The 16977-nt window shown below is 41.4% G+C and overlaps 1 protein-coding gene across 10 annotated transcripts in view; it reads left to right on the top strand.

Moving 5' to 3' along the window:
* The window catches only part of ZMIZ1 (zinc finger MIZ-type containing 1), a 339063-nt gene extending 323409 nt beyond the window's left edge, over positions 1-15654 (top strand). For 8 of the 10 annotated variants that reach the window (XM_066191513.1, XM_066191512.1, XM_066191518.1 and 5 more), the window contains 3 exons: positions 1309-1472; positions 7190-7438; positions 11042-15654. In XM_066191513.1, coding sequence (XP_066047610.1) covers positions 1309-1472; positions 7190-7438; positions 11042-11149 — 521 coding nt within the window. In that variant the 3' untranslated portion in view covers positions 11150-15654. The remainder of the gene's footprint in view (positions 1-1308; positions 1473-7189; positions 7439-11041) is intronic. The other 2 variants (XR_010722301.1, XM_066191519.1) reach the window with 2 other exon arrangements.
* The last annotated feature ends 1323 nt before the right edge of the window (positions 15655-16977 follow it).

Here is a 16977-nt window from a genome sequence, read left to right on the forward strand (position 1 = left end):
GTTTGTTTATTTCGGTTTGCTGGGAAGCATACTGAAGTTTAATTTGCAAACATAACAAATATTCAGCACTACAAGACCACATTCCAGCTGCCTGCTAATTAATTATTCCCAATGCAAGGCAAGACCAGCTATATTCTGTAAGACTCATCCAGTTTGGAGATTAACAAAATGAGAATTAGTAAGGCTCTGCAGTATTTACATGATAGATCAAAGTCCTGACGTCTTTGAGAAGTACTCTTACATGGCTAATGACTACTATTCCTTCAAGATTAAACTTCTGCTGGTGAAGCTGTGCGAAAGAGCAAATGATGCAACTACTTCAGTTTGTCAAACTCCCTTCTTGAGTCGAATATTTAAAACTGCTGTACTTAACTGACAAACTGCAGGCTGTCTGTGCAAGCTCCAAAACTATTCTGTTACTTTAGAGCCGAGTATCATGCAGTTTACTTCCTTGTATGAAATAGGTGAATGGTTTTAGTTCATTTTTATTTTATTTATATTTTAGCAAATAACCCACTAGAGCGGATATCTGAGTTGGAAGTGTTAAGAGAGGAATCTTGACAAAGAATAAGAAGAGTAAAATTCCTGTATTGGGACACCTGCTTGCTTTAGAATTTGGATGAGGATCCCTGGGCTGAGGTGGGCTGGATCTGTATGGACACTGGTCATACAGTGCTTGTCCTGCAGAGCAGCAGGGGACTCCAGGCCTGCTTCAAGATGTGTGTGTAAATCGAGTCAGTCCAAGTGAATTCTATAAGTTTTGTGGGAGCCCCAGTTAGAAATGAACACATCTATGCCTTTTATGAAGGGGTAAAGTAGATGCTGTGCTGTGAACTGGTATTGTGGCATCTTCCAGATTCACTTCTGTCACTTTCATCAGAAGCTGAAGCAATGCTACAATCTTACTGTGTAGAAGCACAGACATAAATAACACAGGTGCCTCATAAATAATCTAGGACTTGGGCAGTCAGTCTCAGTTACTGAGATGTTTCCAGATAAAACTGTCCCATAGAATTTAATATCCTGTTTACTTCTCGGCATGGTTAAGTTAATGTGGTGATTTGGCAGTAGTTTTTCAAAATGTCAGCAGTTTTCAATTAGTTCCAACACATAAATGAATTATTGCAGCAGCCAGTGTTTGGAAGCCAAGTGCCCTGTCCCCACTCGCTCAGCACTGGAGGCACAGCGTTGTCAGGTTCAGTGTCACAGCTCCCTGTGCGGTGCAGGGAAGGCATCACATCACACAGCTCCTGCAAGACACCGGGAGAGATCAACGTTGGAAACAAATCACATCTGTTTCTCTTTCAGGCAACAGTTACCAAGGTCATGGCAATTTTGACTTCCCGCATGGGAATCCTGGTGGCACATCTATGAATGACTTCATGCATGGGCCACAGCTGTCACATCCCCCAGACATGCCGAGCAGCATGGCAGCTCTCGACAAGCCTCTCAGTCACCCCATGCAGGAATCTGTAAGTAATGGTGCTGGGCACGTAGGTTCTCGTTGGTGGGGGTAAGGAGCTCTCATCCAGCTGATGACTTACCCTATGAACTGCTTTTACTTTTTGTGGATTCCTCACCTGGGAAGTTGGTGAAATAGAGTGGTCTTGAGAAATGCCATTTCTAGTTTCTGGCCATTTTGAGGTTTTGGAGAAACATTTCTGCACTTTTTGAATTGTCATTTGAGCTTGTTTATCTGAAAGAAAGAACCTGGCTCAGTCTGCTTGTATTAATCATTATGCTTTGCTCTGACACATGAAAAAAAAAAATGTACCTCATTCCCTAGGCCAGCAGGACTGTGAATATCCATCTCCAAGAGACAGCTTGTTAAAGCAAGATATTGAATGACTTCAGAGCAGGGACAATATCTTCCCTGGCTTTTTCTCTGAGGGCAAAATTTGCATCAAAGCATTTTGAGGGGGAATTCTACTCAAGTAGCATGAAAGGCACTATTAAACTTTTGGTAATAGGACAAGCCTGCAGATTTCAAGGAGACACACTGCCACAGGTCTGAAAATAAGACACTAAAAAATAGAGGTTCCTCAGGTCTCAGATGGTGAGGCAGAACTGTGCTTTGAAAAAGCAGTTTGCTCAGAGCACTGAGTTTTCTGTACAGAACTTTATATATCTCCAGAAAATGCAGTACTGCAGCAACTAGGTGATAGAAAAGCTACCAGCAGCATTTAGTTCTTAGGCATGGTTAGTCATCTATTTTAACTCCGTGTGTGGGGTGTGTATACATCCTTTTATGTTCATTTAAGTTGCAGGGCAGGGGGTTTAAAGTGTGCTTTTACTGCACAGGAAGGATGTTTAACTTGACAAGTCATATGTGCTGTGTCTTCAGTGAATCCTAGAAAGTACAATTTCAGAATGTAATGAGGAAACGTGGTAGCAGATGCTCAGCAAAAGCCCACTCAATGTCTCCTCTAGCTGGCAGTGGGTTTTCCAAGGAGGATGGTGAGAAATAGAAGAGTGGAGAAAGAGTTCTTCATATAGTTTGGAGAGAGCCCAAGTACCAAGACTATCTGCAAAGGAAGAGTCCAGAAACTGCAATGACTTTACCACTTTACAGGCTGATAAATGAGGACAAACACGCTGTAAATGTAGTTTCACCTTGGCAAATCCCGCATGCATAGCTTAGAGTGGTCAGAATTCCCTGCATAAGAATCAACCACACAGTGTTAGAATACTGTAGTGAGAGGAAATAATAGCAGCCTGAACCACTCACAGCTACTTTCTTTTGAATCAAAGTCACAGGGAATTGTTCTTTGCTTCCCGTTACCGGACACTTACCTCTTGACTTCATCAGTTAACAGGCATACCTTTGCTGTAGTAGTTGCCCTGGTGAAATTTCTGAAGTGGTAAGATATGAAATAGTTGGATATAAAAGTGAAGAATTTGTAGCTTTCTGAAAATGGGACTGTTTACATATAGCAGAGGTGAAAGTTTCTCAAGGCTGTACATGTTCCAGAGCTGTGGGAGTGTATCTAGGTAAATGTTAACAGACTTCCAGTTCTGTGGGCCAATCTGTAGCAAATCTAGTACTTCCTTATGGTAGCTGCCTATTAAAGTAAACCTTTGCCTCACTTCTCCCTCATCTATCATGATACTCAAGCAATACCATTTGGGAATAGGAAGCAGTGCTAAAGCAGATTCCTACATTATGTCAATGGCTGGTTTTCTGTAATGAGCATCAGTTTTCAGGTCTTTTAGCAGAGGAGAATTAGATTAACCTTGTCAATGTGGCTGTGCAGTCTTAAGTCCACATTTGAGGACTTTGAGTGCTCCCACACAGCCTTTTCAGTGTTATAAAATCTCTGCTTTCCTCTTTATCTTCTACCCTCTCTCTTTTGCTCTTTTCTCTCAAAATGAACTGTTTGTCTGCAGCAGACACTCAAGAAAGGCATCTTTAAAATCACTGCTTTTAGAGAAATACATGCCTTTAACACATCCCTAAATTGTGTAGTTGCATGTCTTTGGAGAGACACTTCATGAAAAAACAACTATAAACAAATTCTGTGATTGAACTAAGGTTTTAAGATGTTGCCTGTGCTCTTCTCTGGCTTTTCTGTCTTTCTTTTTCACACAGTTAGCAGGTTTTTGTAGTTTGCACATACTATTCACTTTGGCCATTTACAAGGTGAGTTGGGATTGGATGTTTGGTCCTTTCAGTCCTGAGATCTCTCTTACTGGAGCTGAATGCTGCTGAGGAAGTTCTTGGCATTCCTATTTTGAAGATTTATGTGGTGGCCCTTACACAGTGGTAGGCAGAGAAAGTTGATCCCTGCAGACATACTCTGTAGGTCACTCCAGGAAATTCAGATATTTGTGGGTAGGGCTGGGTAACCAGGGATGAATCAATCAGATTTTTCTTCCCTCAACACTGCTGTTCCACTCCTATGGAAGAAGAAAAAAATCAGGACCTGAAACATGACCAGAAGTAATACCTCTTCCCCAGCACAGAGTGTTGTGAGAGCTCTGGAACAGATGCTGCCTCTCAATAGTGCAAGATTGCTACAGAACAGCTGCCACAATCATATCATGTTTGTTTTCAGAAACTGTAAACAAGTTTTAGACAAAGCAGAATTCAGTTAGCTCTAGTTTAGTGATGCTTGTAGACAGTGTAAGGAGTGACTGAGCAATAGATGATGACACCATAGGTTCAAATGCACAGAGAGGTGATATCAGCTGGTACTATAGTAAAAAGTCACTGCTCTTGTTTCTATTTTCACTTTTCCTCCCTCTCACACCAGCAAAAGTGTTACTGCGGCCATGAAGTGATCTGGACCCAGGTACTGATGTGATTGGCAACGGCTTCAGGGGCAGGGTGGATGGGAAATTCAGGGCATGTCTGCAAGGTTTCGTCTTGCAGACATGGCAAAGGGGTGGATGGGAAAAGTGGCCAAGACCATCAGCAGGGTAGGCAGGATGGCATCTTTTTGTAGTTCTAGTAGCTAACACAGCATTAGAGTTGGTAAAACTGTGACCCTGGTAATGGACAGAGATATGAACCATTGACTTAACCTGATGATTTTTTCCCACTAATAATTTTCTTCAGAGACAGAAGGAATATTGCTGTGCAGCTGGCAGGCCCTGTTGCTCCACAGCTGTACATCTCAGCACTCCTAGAGGTCACTGTTGGGCTGTAGAGTTGTGTTGTTCTGTGCTGTTAAGCTGAAGATGTAGTTGTCTGCTATAAGCTTTTCTTTTATAGACTGTAAATGCTTTAAGAGTGCCAAAGCTTATGCCTCTAAAAACAGCTCTGGAATGACCTTGCTATGCAGGCAAAGGCAACTTCGTTAGCCTATACATTCATAGTGCAGGTCAGTGCTTTCAGAATAAAATGGTGGGAGTTGCAGGTGCAAGCTAAACATACCCAAAGTGTGTTCCTTACAATGTGTTTGCACCATAGCAAACTTACTGTTAGCTGAATGCAAATAGAAAATGTTCCCATCCTGAGCATTTTGCTTTCTCACTGGGAGGCTGGTGGAGTCAGTGACCTGAGTTGGATGGATTTGAAATCTGCAGCGGCTCTTCAAAGAACATGGTGGCCCTCATTCTTGCAGTAAACAATTAGTCCCTATACTCCCATTGCCTAGGGACCCAAGTGACTGTGTTATCAGCTAAATATATATTTAAACCCTTGCCTGTATAAACACAGTGAGAATTTCTAACCTGCTTATTTGTTTTGAAATCTGTCTGAGAGCATACGAATGCCTCTCCTGGTTAAAATAATTATTTATATAAACATGCCAGTGTGACCCTTGCTTTATGCATTCAGGGATAACTTCAAGAGATTCTTCAATGTGATCCTGTTTTGGTTTTAGTTTTGGGTTTTTTCCAGAAACTGGTTCCCCACATTAACAACACTGTCATAAATTGCTTTTTACTTTTTGTTGTCATTATTAAGCTTTCTGATTTCCACACTTTGTGTTGCACGTGTCCTCAATGAGTGAGGAAGGAAACAGTACTATTAAGACAGACATCTACTTATACTTGGACTTTTGCAAAGTTTTTGGGCTGCAAATTTTTTTTCATTAAAGTGTGATCTGTGGGCAGATTTTGTACAGACTTAGCCCTACAGTAACAACAGTGTTGGAGAACGTTTTTCAAGTAGTCAAACTGTGACCCCAGTGGTGAGATGTATGTCAGTGATTTTTACCAGCAACTTTAAACTCTCCTATGGGATAGAGAGCCAAATACCATGCAGGTAGAATCATTTCCACAAACCCTTGTAATACCAAAGTATTGAAAAGGACCACCATGCAGCTGAGTGTGACTGTCCCAATGGATCAGTATTCAAGTTTCATTTTTCCTAAGAGTGGTGAAAAGTATTTTTTAAAATACTTGTTTTTCTAAATTTTTATGGGAACATTTTAATTAAGTTTTGTAATAACCTACCTTTTGCTTTCCGAAGCTGAAGGCTGAGGTTAAGATAACTTTGCAGTTCATGTGATATGAAGGGGTGAATACTGACATAGCATTTTGCTGGTTTCTGTTGGCTTGGCTGGATGAATTTCATGCTGTTGTTGTATGTATTTGTTCTTTTATTTCAGCTTCACTTTGTCCAATATGTGGCATTCCTCAAAAAATGTTTACATTTTTTGTTTCTCCATATACCAAATTAACATGAGATATCTGATTTTGGAGCATTCAGACACTTCTTTCTCATGGCACCAAGGTCAAGCCCCAAGAATCCACTAGCATTAAATGTGGCATGCAGCAGAAGGAAGAACTGGACTTGTGCATTTTTATTGCTTCTCTGTCATGTGAGAAAGACTTTTCCCCTATTCAGTGTTAGGGTTTGGAAGATGCATGTGGATTGGTAGTTTATTCCCCACAGAAAACGTAAGAAACTAAGCTCTTGCTAGACAACTCATCCACAGCATGAATACAAAGCAGAGTGTGATTGTTGGCTTAGTTTAGGCTAAGGCAGTGTACTTGCAGTCAGCAGTGTGCAGCCACCCACAGCAGCTCGGCTCATGGTGGGGAATGTGCTTCCTGAGCTGCCCTGGTGCTGTCAGCCATCAGAACCCAGGAATATCAGTGAGGAACACCTTCAGCCTTTAACAGGGGTGTTGCATTCTGAGAAGAAGAGGGAGGGAGGGAGGGAGTGGGGAAGAGCTGCTCTTTGCAAGATGTTTGTAATGAGCTGAAACAGGAATAGGCTGTGGCGCCAGGAAGCTGCCAAATAGGGGAGCTGAGCAGAAATGATGCATTTTCTCAGTTAATGAGTTTCCTAGCATAGGGATCATTCAACAGATTCTCCATTCATTCATAATATTTTTTTAGGGCAAGAGCATCTGCCTTGCTAGTGCTGAGCACCACCATAAGCCTCCTTCCCTCCTTTGTGGTGCATTGTTTTGCATCTTCATACACAGTTTTCCACGTTACAAGGACGCAAACCAATAGCACAAGTCCAACTTTTTTTCCCCTTGCAGACAACCTTCAAAAAGCTGAAACACTTCCTCCAGCATTGGGATATGGAGTTTTCCGATGGCGCTTTTTTATTTCTTTTTTTTGTTGCTGTTTGTTGATTGGTTTTGTTTTTTTTTTTTTTTTTTTTGTTGTTGTGTGTGTCATTTTTTTAGTTTATTTCGTTTTATAACATGCAGTTACAGAGTCAGGCACCGCGAGCACTGTACCTTGTGGCCTCACTTTCTTTTCCTGCTTTTTTCCTCCTCCGCAGATCCCTCATCCCGGCAGCACTGATCAGTCCCATACTTCCATGCAGCAAGGTTTGCACGTCCCTCACCCCAGCAGCCAGTCAGGGCAGCCATTACATCACAGCGGGCCTCCTACCCAGCAGTCCCGGCAGCCACCCCCGGCCGCTTCTAGCAACCATCCACACAGTGACCTGACCTTTAACCCCTCCTCAGCCTTAGAGGGTCAGGCTGGTGGACAGGGAGCACCCGACATGCCGGAGCCCTCGCTGGATGTAAGTCTGTGTCATACTCTCATCTGCCTGCCATGGCGTGTGCTTCGCATCGCGCGGGAGGGCGGGGCGGGCAGGGGCCGGGACCCGCTTCCACAGCACATGCCATCCTTTCATGCTTTGGTACATGGGCACAGGTGCTGCAGCCAAGGTGACAGGGCTCTCCTGACCTGCCGGGAGAATGGACGGTTCCAGCTGGAGCAGCTGCGTGGTGTGCGAGCCATCAGCCTCTTCCTAGCACCAAGGCAGGCATTTCTTTAGGCAGCAGCTCAGGCACCAGGCTGGGAGCCACGTCCTCCTTTCCTGCCTCAGCACTGGTTGGGCTGTGCTCCCCTAGACCCTGAAGCTGCTGCAGTGCCTGGATAGGAGGGGGGACACAGCTGTGTGTGGCTCTGACTGTGGCGTTGCTGTGCCAAGTGCGCTGGGCCCTGCGGCACTGGACTGTGTTGGCCCACCCTGTGACACTGTCCCTGCTCCCTGCAGCCAGAAACAGTCTGTGCCCTTCCATACCTGGTCTTGTGGGTGGCTCAGCAGCACAAGTTCCTCCTCCTGTACACCACACAGGGAAGTAAACAACAAGGACATTTTCTGCCTCCTTAGCCATCATGGAAGGCAGCTCACAACTAAACGAAGTCTAGTTTCAAGGCCAAAAGTAGTCTTCCATCTCTTAACATTGATTCAGTGGAGTTGGAAGTTACTTATTTGAGGTGTATCTCTCTGGTTAGCCATCTACCTCCCAAAATATAAATCCTCAGCAGTAGGATTGGATTTTTGTTTGAGTCATGCATTCCTGTATGTGTATCTTCTGTCTGTTCCAAAGTCTGCTGCTGCACAGTTAATTTTCTTAGAGATATGTTCGCTTCTGTGCCTTGGATTTATATCTGTATTTGCTGTTGCTGTATACTTGCATCTCCCCTGTCACACAGGAGCGCTGGGCTGGCAGGTAGCCTCACAGGGGAGGGAACGGGCTAGGGGACAGATAGAGGCTTCAGGATGCTGCAGGAACAGTGATCAGTGAGGCAACTTCTGCTGTTTCACACAATATGGTTGTGTGCGCATCCTTTGGGAACAATAGTTCATGTGGCAGTTGGAGTTCTGAACCCTTAAGGACCCTGTCTGAGCAATACTGAAAGGTGAAATAAAAATGTCTCTTTTTTTCTTCTAATATTTAAGAAACATACAGTGTTTTGTTACGGGTCAGGCACGCATTCCTTGGTGAGAAACAAAGTACAAAAATCTGTACGCTTACCACAGTACTGTGGTTATCACTGCTGAAGGATTGCTGGTTTCTTAATGGGAGGCAAGTGCTGTACAGTGTGGGAAATAAACTTACTGGGAATACCTGTGATCCTGCTCAGATGGATTATTTTAATGGGTGTGTTGTGAAACCTGGCTGAATAAAGCCCCATGCAGCAAAGCAAACAGGGCACTGTATGATGGGCCACTTGGCCCACTCCTTACTGACACAGTCACGGTCATTCTGCAGGAATTCAGTGAGATGCAGTCTAAGGTTTAACCTGGATTAAAGAATCCACCCCATATAGATGCAGACACAGAAAAACAGGGGAGATCTGCACGGCTATTTCAGACAGCAGCGGCTGAAGACTGAAATCACTGGTTAGACCTCTCAATTTGCACTTCAGGAGCACAGGGTACAATTCTCCAAACTCTACCCTAAATCAGGCACGTTCCTGTAGCTTCTGTCCCCGTCACCCCCTCGCAGGCCCTGGCACTCCTTTCTCTCTTGTCCCTGCCCCAGCACAGCACTCTCAGCTCCCAGCAAGTCCTTCCTGAGGTCTCTGGTTTTCACACCAGTGGGGCAGGAGGCCAGCTGTGCTGCCTGACCCCTTTGACTGAGGGAAGCTGAGGTCACCCTCACAACTAAGAAGACTTCAACTTCACACATACTGAGCATGTTGTTTAAAACTTCAACTTTTGTTAAAAGAACTTCAAAAAAAAAAAATCCCCTATATATACAAGAATGAGTCTCAGAGACGATTTCAATTTTTAAGAATGAGTTGTAAAATTGTAGGACAAATTCAATATTTTTTTTATTTCTCCACACTTAGTGGGGCTGCCATTTTCTTTTGGACCTTTTTTTTTTTTACTCTTTGGATTTTTTTATGACATACTCATAAAAATTATGATAGGAGGTGAAGTGCCTTTAAAAGTCTCATATCTCCAGTACTATGACAATAGCATTTTTGCCATTAATAAAAGGAGGTGGTATTTTAAGAAAAAGATTCCTTCTGGGAGATTCTGTTTATGTAAACTTGACATTGCATTTTTTCAAAATGCTTAGAAAGCAATAAACTTTTTTCTGCATTTCATGTTTGAAAAATTACTGAAAATGCTTATTGAAAAATTTGTTCATCCATATAATGTTAGAAGATGAAGTTTCTTTTGCACAAGAGTAACAGAAGCATATACAGTATTTAATTGTTAAATGTGAAGCAGTCAAGCTTTTGGTTTTATAGTATTTGAAAACATAGAAAACTTAAAATTAATTTCTTGTGCCTACTATTAAGTTTGTTAAAACAGTCCATATTTTTCCGTCTTTACCACAATACGGAACATAAAAGGGCTTTATTACAAACTGTTCCCTGCAATTTTTTATATATGACACTTTTATATTTGCCTAGGAAAGGACAAGATGCATTATAGAGCAGAAAACATTGCCTGATGCACAACCCAGGAGTTACAATGTGCTTGTCATCTGTCAGATCAAAAAGAATGTGTTGTGATGGTTTGAAAAACAAAATTTTATACTTGGAATACAGTATTAATGGAAATACAAACTGAAGCCCCACAGCTATTCATTTTGATACTTTAAAGCACTCTGCAGATTAGGCCATCTTCTCTTGGGTGGAGTGTTACACCTGTGACCCTTTAAAAGGTCTGGAATTGCATGTAATGCTGTAGTCAAGTAAGTACTTCAACCACTGTAAATTCCTGTCACTGAAAGGAAAAAGACTCACCCAGCTGCCTTGCCACTCCTCTCTCCATACTTCTCCTCAGTTTTTCCCCACTTTGCTGATTTGTTGGTTGCTTTAACCCTGGGTGAGTTTGTTGCTCCAAGTCGCTGTCCCAGAGCTAACATCAGTGCACTGAGGAGTTACTGAGGGTGAGGAAAGGAGAGGCTGCCTCCTTCTGTTGAGCTGCAGACTTTGGGTGGCCATCAAACTGATGTGTGAGAGCCAGACCAGCCTTTGCTGATCTACCTTAAGGCTCAAATATGGATTACTCAAACGGCATGTTTCAAGTGTTTATGCAGTGTTTTATAGGAAACGTCCATAAGGAACATTTATCCAGAAGTTTTTGTCAGCATCACGAGCCAGGCAATATGATGGGGAGGTGGATTGAGAAACCCTAACTGAGATGATAATGTAATTCACAGGTGAAAACTGAGTCACAGAAACTTGCACAAGCAAGTGCATACTGCATCATCTGAGGGTGTTAGGCTTGTGATGCTGCCTTCTGTTTTATTTGGATATATTTTTACGAAAACCAGATTCCAGGAATGTGTGGTGTTTAATCCCCTTTTTTTTTTTTTCTCAGCTGTGTTTCTGTTATCTGTAATTTTTCTTCTATCTTTGTATTTTATAGCTGCTTCCAGAACTCACAAATCCAGATGAGCTGCTTTCATACCTGGATCCTCCTGATTTGCCAAGCAATAGCAATGATGACCTTTTGTCTCTCTTTGAGAACAACTGAAACCATATGTATTCTCCCATCCCTTTCACTTGTTCACACGTGTGTGGCTGCACAGCGAGGAATCTTAACACTCCTTTTCCACAAGAGAAGAAAAAAAAACCTCACAACTTGATCCAATGGTGCACTCCCTGCTTTCTTCATCTCAGAACTGCTTTTGTTAGCTTCAAAGACTGCGAAAGTGACGGGAGAAAATAATACAGAAGTTAAATAAATGCAGTCATCTCCGAGTCTGCCATGCTACATGTGACAAAGAAGCATAGACAGTTGTGCAGCTATTGGAAACCCCATTTGGTGTTCATCCTCTAGAGAGAGAGTGCTGTGATAAACATAGTGTGAAGTATCTTGGCAAAACCGAATCTTGGCAAGGGAAGAAAAATCAACAGAATGGAACTGTCTTTAAATTGACCCGTCTCAGTGTCTTTACAATGCTTGTTCTTCCATTTTTTTGAAACTGTATCTCCCTCTACCCCACCTCTCCTCTGCCCCCCTCCAGCCATGGGTTTGCCTTGGAATGATTGCCCAGGCCACACACAAAATGAAAAAACCACCTACAAAGCTCAGAAAAGCACAAATCCTACAGTCAAGTGGCAGAGTTAGGGAAGACACACAGGCCTGTGAGAGGGAGCCAGCAGTTTAGCTAATGCGACTTCAGTAACAGAGTCCTGAGATCCTCAGGCCGCAGCCGTGGGTGTTGGCATTTCTGCAGGCGCAGGGATCTTTAACACCTCTTTGCAGAGGATTCCTCTGGCCCGGCACACAGATTGGAAGCACCCAGGATTTTTTTTTTCTTAAAGTTTGCAATGTTTAGGGATTTTTGTGATTTGGTTTCATACCAGTTTCAAACCCTTTCTGGCTGTGTTAACATCCAGCTGTAGAGATTGCTGTAATGAATCTTTTTGCCATGTATGCCATACATAATGGAACAGAGAGGGAGGGGGGATGAAAACCAAACTGTTCCTGATTATTACCTACAGCCTTCGGTGCCCCAAGAGTTTGTGTCACTGTCTGTACTGCACAACGCAGTAAGACAAGCTGGGTTGAAGGCAGCGAGGAAATCATTGCAGGATGGAGGGAGACTAACATCATTATCTGCATAATTATTTTTAATAATCAGCTTCAGAAGGGGCATTGACATTGGACAGACATCTTACAGCTTCATTTTAGTTTTGCTTTGCATTCTGTTTTCGTGACTGTTACAGATGCTTCAGCCTTTTCCTTTTCGCCTCCTTCAGTTTCTTTTTTTAAACTTTGGCTGCTGGGATGAGCTCTTTCTCCTGAAGGACCGAGCGTGGGGAGAATAAGTACCTGTCAGTAGATTGCTACTGCCCTCAAGAGACCCTGCTGCCACAATTACTGTCTTGCCCCTGTGATCTTTGCTTCTCGTGTGGTTGCTGCTCCTGCATGAGCTTCCTATTGCTTCTGTGCCCATTTCTGTGCTCTTTGTCTCTCTCTCTCTCTTATAAATGATGTACAGTAGCTGTGTAAGAAGTGCATGTGTGCCAACTTTGCCCTCGTGGTGCAACATTTCAGCTTTTGCCCACTGTACAGTTATTGGTTTTGTTTCTTTTGATACTAAAGCATATTTGACCCTACTCCTTTTCCTCTTCCCAAATCCAATCAAACACCCTTCGTTTGCTCGCCACAATGCGTTTTAAATTGAAGTGCCAGGCAAAATTTTGTTTGTTCCTGTCAGTTTGACTAGATAGCTTCCTAGCCCTCTGTGTTTAGTTTGCAATGCTGTAAATGGCATGCTCTGTGCTTACGACTCTGGATTTGCTTTCCTCACCAAAGTCATATTTGTAAATTCTCTGCATTTTTTTGTTTCATTTTGCTCTTTTTGTTAACGTTTCCCACTACTGCTGTACATGCGTTGTGGTATATATATGCTAGTCAGCAGCACCTTGCTGTAGATATTAAAGGAAATGGCGGTTTAGTTCTTTTATTTTCCAGTAGGAGTATTGAATCTGTCAAACGTATTATGTAGAAATGGTCCCACACTTATATTTTTCCTCTTTCAAGTTTTTTTAAGAAAGGCGCTGTTCATTATGCAAAATCAATTATTTTAAGAATTGCTATTGTAAATATCTTTGTGAATATTTTAGTATCGTCTTTGATAATATTCAACATTTTCATGATCTGGTTATACTTTTGCTGGTGTTTTTAAATACCTTGTCTGAAGAAAAATATGGGTCCTTTTTTAAAAAAGAAAATTGAGGGTTCTTTAACAGAATAAGGGAGTTGGGTTTTGGTTTTTTTTCCCCCTATTTTCTTTTGGTAAGTTAGCCCAAATTTCATATCCATTTATGTGATGAACGAATTGATACATCAGACAGTACCTGGATCATCAGGGCCCAGCTCTGTCATGGAAACATGATTGTGTTTGCCTAGGGAAAAAGTGCCTAGGGAAAAAGAAACGCCAACTGATCCACTGGTGTTCACTGACTGTGGGCGATCGTGAGCTGGTGATGGCAGAGTTTGTTCGTTTGCCTGAGTGAGCAGAACGTGTAGGACCAGCTGTCTGACCAGGTAAAGATCCACTAAGGCAAGCAGCAAATCTGTATGGTACCATATTTATGTCGCTGTACTGGTGCTCCAGTCTCTGAAACTGAGGCAAAGACACTTAGGGATGTCGGTGGGTGGGGGAGGGAAACAGTATCATATATTTTATTCTGCTTAGAAGTGTCTTTTTTCTTATGTAGGCTTGACAACCTGTAGAGGATCTCTGCAGAATATTAAAGATACCTTGGTGTAATACATGGTGATATGGTTGTGGTGTGGTGCTGCTATCACACAATTCCTAGGAAAGACCGTTGTTCAGTTACGGATACGGATGTGTTCTGTAGCCATTTTACTGTAGTAGTTTGCCCCTGGTTTTTTGCTGCATTTTTTATGTAGGTCTGGAAGTCACGTGCAGAGGTGGCTAATGAGAAACTGACTTAATGCCCTTAGAGTTGGTTTTTTTTTTTCCTATTTGGGGGGTAAGTTCCTTAAGCCATAGGTTTGGGAATAAAGATTTCTCACTATTAGTTGGAACTGGTTGCTCTGATTTTTTTAATTGATTCTATTTCATGTTCCATTCTCCACTGATTCCTGAGCAGCTAAGTTAGTCACCTAAAATTAATTTTCTCTTAAACACAATATTAGTATTTTAAGCCAGGTATGTTAAGGATTGACCTTTTGCTAACTGGTAGTATTTAAAATGTGTCATTTAAAAGTACCTGTTGGAAAGCATAAAGGGAAAAAAGCCCCACAGATACTAGCAATATGTTTGGAGCAGTGTTGGCATCTGCTTTGTACAGTAATAGATAATTAAAGCAGACAGTTAACATCTTTAAACTTACAGAAACGTTTGGTTTCTAAGCAGAACTTAAAAAAGAAAGTACAATTTTTACCCATCACCCAAATGTTGGACATTTGAGACAGTTTTAAAATTTATCTGTCAGCTAAAATCAGGTACTGTATAGTGAAGTCAGTATGAAAAAGCTTCTGAAAATTTAGTTATTCTTTTATCTGTTCACTGCCGTATTAAAGTTTAGAGAAAAAAAAACCTAGCAAATAGGGTAATCACAGTCATTTCTTTTAAAGCTTAATTATTATATGAGATTCCAGTAGTATTTTTCTTCTTTTTTTGTTTGTTTACCTTTTAATCGTTTCCCTATGGAAGTTCATCTGGGAAAGAACCCACAGAGATCTACAGTTCTGCTGCCAAGACATTATTATAGGACTGACAGTACACACCAGTGTCTGCAGCGGAGACTCAAGGGACAGCTGTACATATGTAAATGACAAATAGAGACATGTTAACAGAAATGCATTCATTTTCCTTGGAATGTGCATTGTTTTTATTTTGCAGGAAAAAAAAAAAAGCTTGAAGCTCCATCTTATGTGGAAAATGAATCCTGTTTGTTAGCGTTTGTGGAGTCTCAGCATTTGTTCCACTTTCACTTCTGTAATATACTCTGATCCTTTGTTTTGTTTTATCTACATGTAATATTTAGCTTACGTGTACTAGTCTATCACCTGTGTATTTTTAGGGTGCTACAGAAATAATGAAGAAAAATACGGGGATTAAAAAAACAACAAAAAAAATTGTAACCAAATTCATACTTTGTACAATTTTTGATATCACGATCAGAGGAGAATTAAAAAAAAAAAAATTACAATCTGAGGTAACATGCAAAAATGGCCATTGTCTTTGTTTGTACATTGTATGTACAGTACAATGCAATCATTTCATACTTTAAACTGGTCAGAAAAAATAATTGTGATTTTTAGTCTTGCAAAACTGTATGTAGTTAGATGATGTGACAACCTAATATTTATCTAATAAATATGTATTCAGATGAAACCTGTATATTAGGTGTTCATGTGGTTATTTTGTATTTAAAGATCAAATTATTTGACTATTGCTAGACATTTATATACTCTGTTGTAACACTGAAGTATTCTCATTTGCTCATGTTAATTTTTTTTTTCCTAAATAAATTTGCAAAATTAAGGTCTGACTAATTGGCAGCTGCTTTGTAAATTTGAGTTTCTTTTTTGAAACCATGAACTTCCCCTTTGCCCTCCCTAGTCTGAGTTAATGTGGAAGCCATTTGCGCAAGGTGTACCTTTTTTGGAGAGCAGGACTTGGTGCAGGAAGGGAAAGGTGGGAACCACCCTGGAGACGGAAGATAAAAAAAAGATTATGAATGCAAACATGGGATCACACAGAAAAAAGTCCCTGCCAAGCAAGGTACTGGTAACTTGCTGTTCAGTATGCAGGGCACTGCCTCTCTCCCAAACAAGTAATAATTACTTTGAAATTAAATCTTTATGTGATCTGAATAGCTGGAAAGGATGGCTTCTCTCTGGGATTGGCACATGTGGAGATATTAAACATCCAGCACCTTTGTTTTAAATCCTTCCAAGTTTGATACTTTTCTTTCCATTGGAATCTGCCATTAAAGTGAAATTAGACAATTTTTTTCTTAATGCATCTCCATCTTAAAGCTGAAGCATTTGATTTCTAAATGCAGATTTACCTGTTTTGCTGTAAGCAGCCTGAACGGTGACACAAGGAGCACACACAGGATATCAACAACATGCACAGGTCCTGTCCTGGTGGAGTTCAGCACCAAACAGAGCCACAGACACAGACATCACCCATTGCATCTGAGAATTTGTTTTAACAGATCTACTGAGTATCTCTGTATTTGTAGATGGCGTTTCTGAAGGCGTTTTAGGCTGAACCCACCTTTGAAATACATTCAAATACCTGGGAACAAACAACCATTTCACAATATGAATATCTATGCAAGCACATACAGCAATTGTTCCACACCCCCACAAGGGCACAAGCCTTTGTTGTTGATTGAGATATACCCAAGTGTGTGTATGTGTGTGTAAATATATATATGTGTGTATAAATCTAGACTAGGGATTTATTTTCTCAAAGTTGGGAAAAATCATTTGTTCCTGACTCTGAATTTCTGCCTTCCTTGATGGCACTACCCGTTCCAGTGGAGTTTTTAGGATAACATAATAAAACCGAGTTCACAGTGGTGAAACAAAAAGTATTTGTCCATTCCAGCCCATAATTAATAACTGTTTTGGTTTTAGTATTCTGTTTTCCTGGAAGCTCCCCAGAAGTGTCAGCAAGACACAGTGCAAACTGACTTTGGCACTGTGCAGCTGGAGGAAAGGACAAAGAGCTTGAGTGATGAACCTAAGCACTGTACATTTTTCAAGCTTACTTTGAAGTCTGTGGAGGCTGCAACAATCCTGAAAGTTGTATTTCTCACAGATGTCACCTGAGGACCCCAGGATAGGTAAGATGTGTGTAT

The sequence above is a fragment of the Chamaea fasciata genome, unplaced genomic scaffold (genome assembly GCF_029207755.1).
Source record: "Chamaea fasciata isolate MVZ Bird 193981 ecotype frontalis unplaced genomic scaffold, bChaFas1.0.hap1 SCAF_9, whole genome shotgun sequence".
Lineage (NCBI taxonomy): Eukaryota > Metazoa > Chordata > Aves > Passeriformes > Sylviidae > Chamaea > Chamaea fasciata.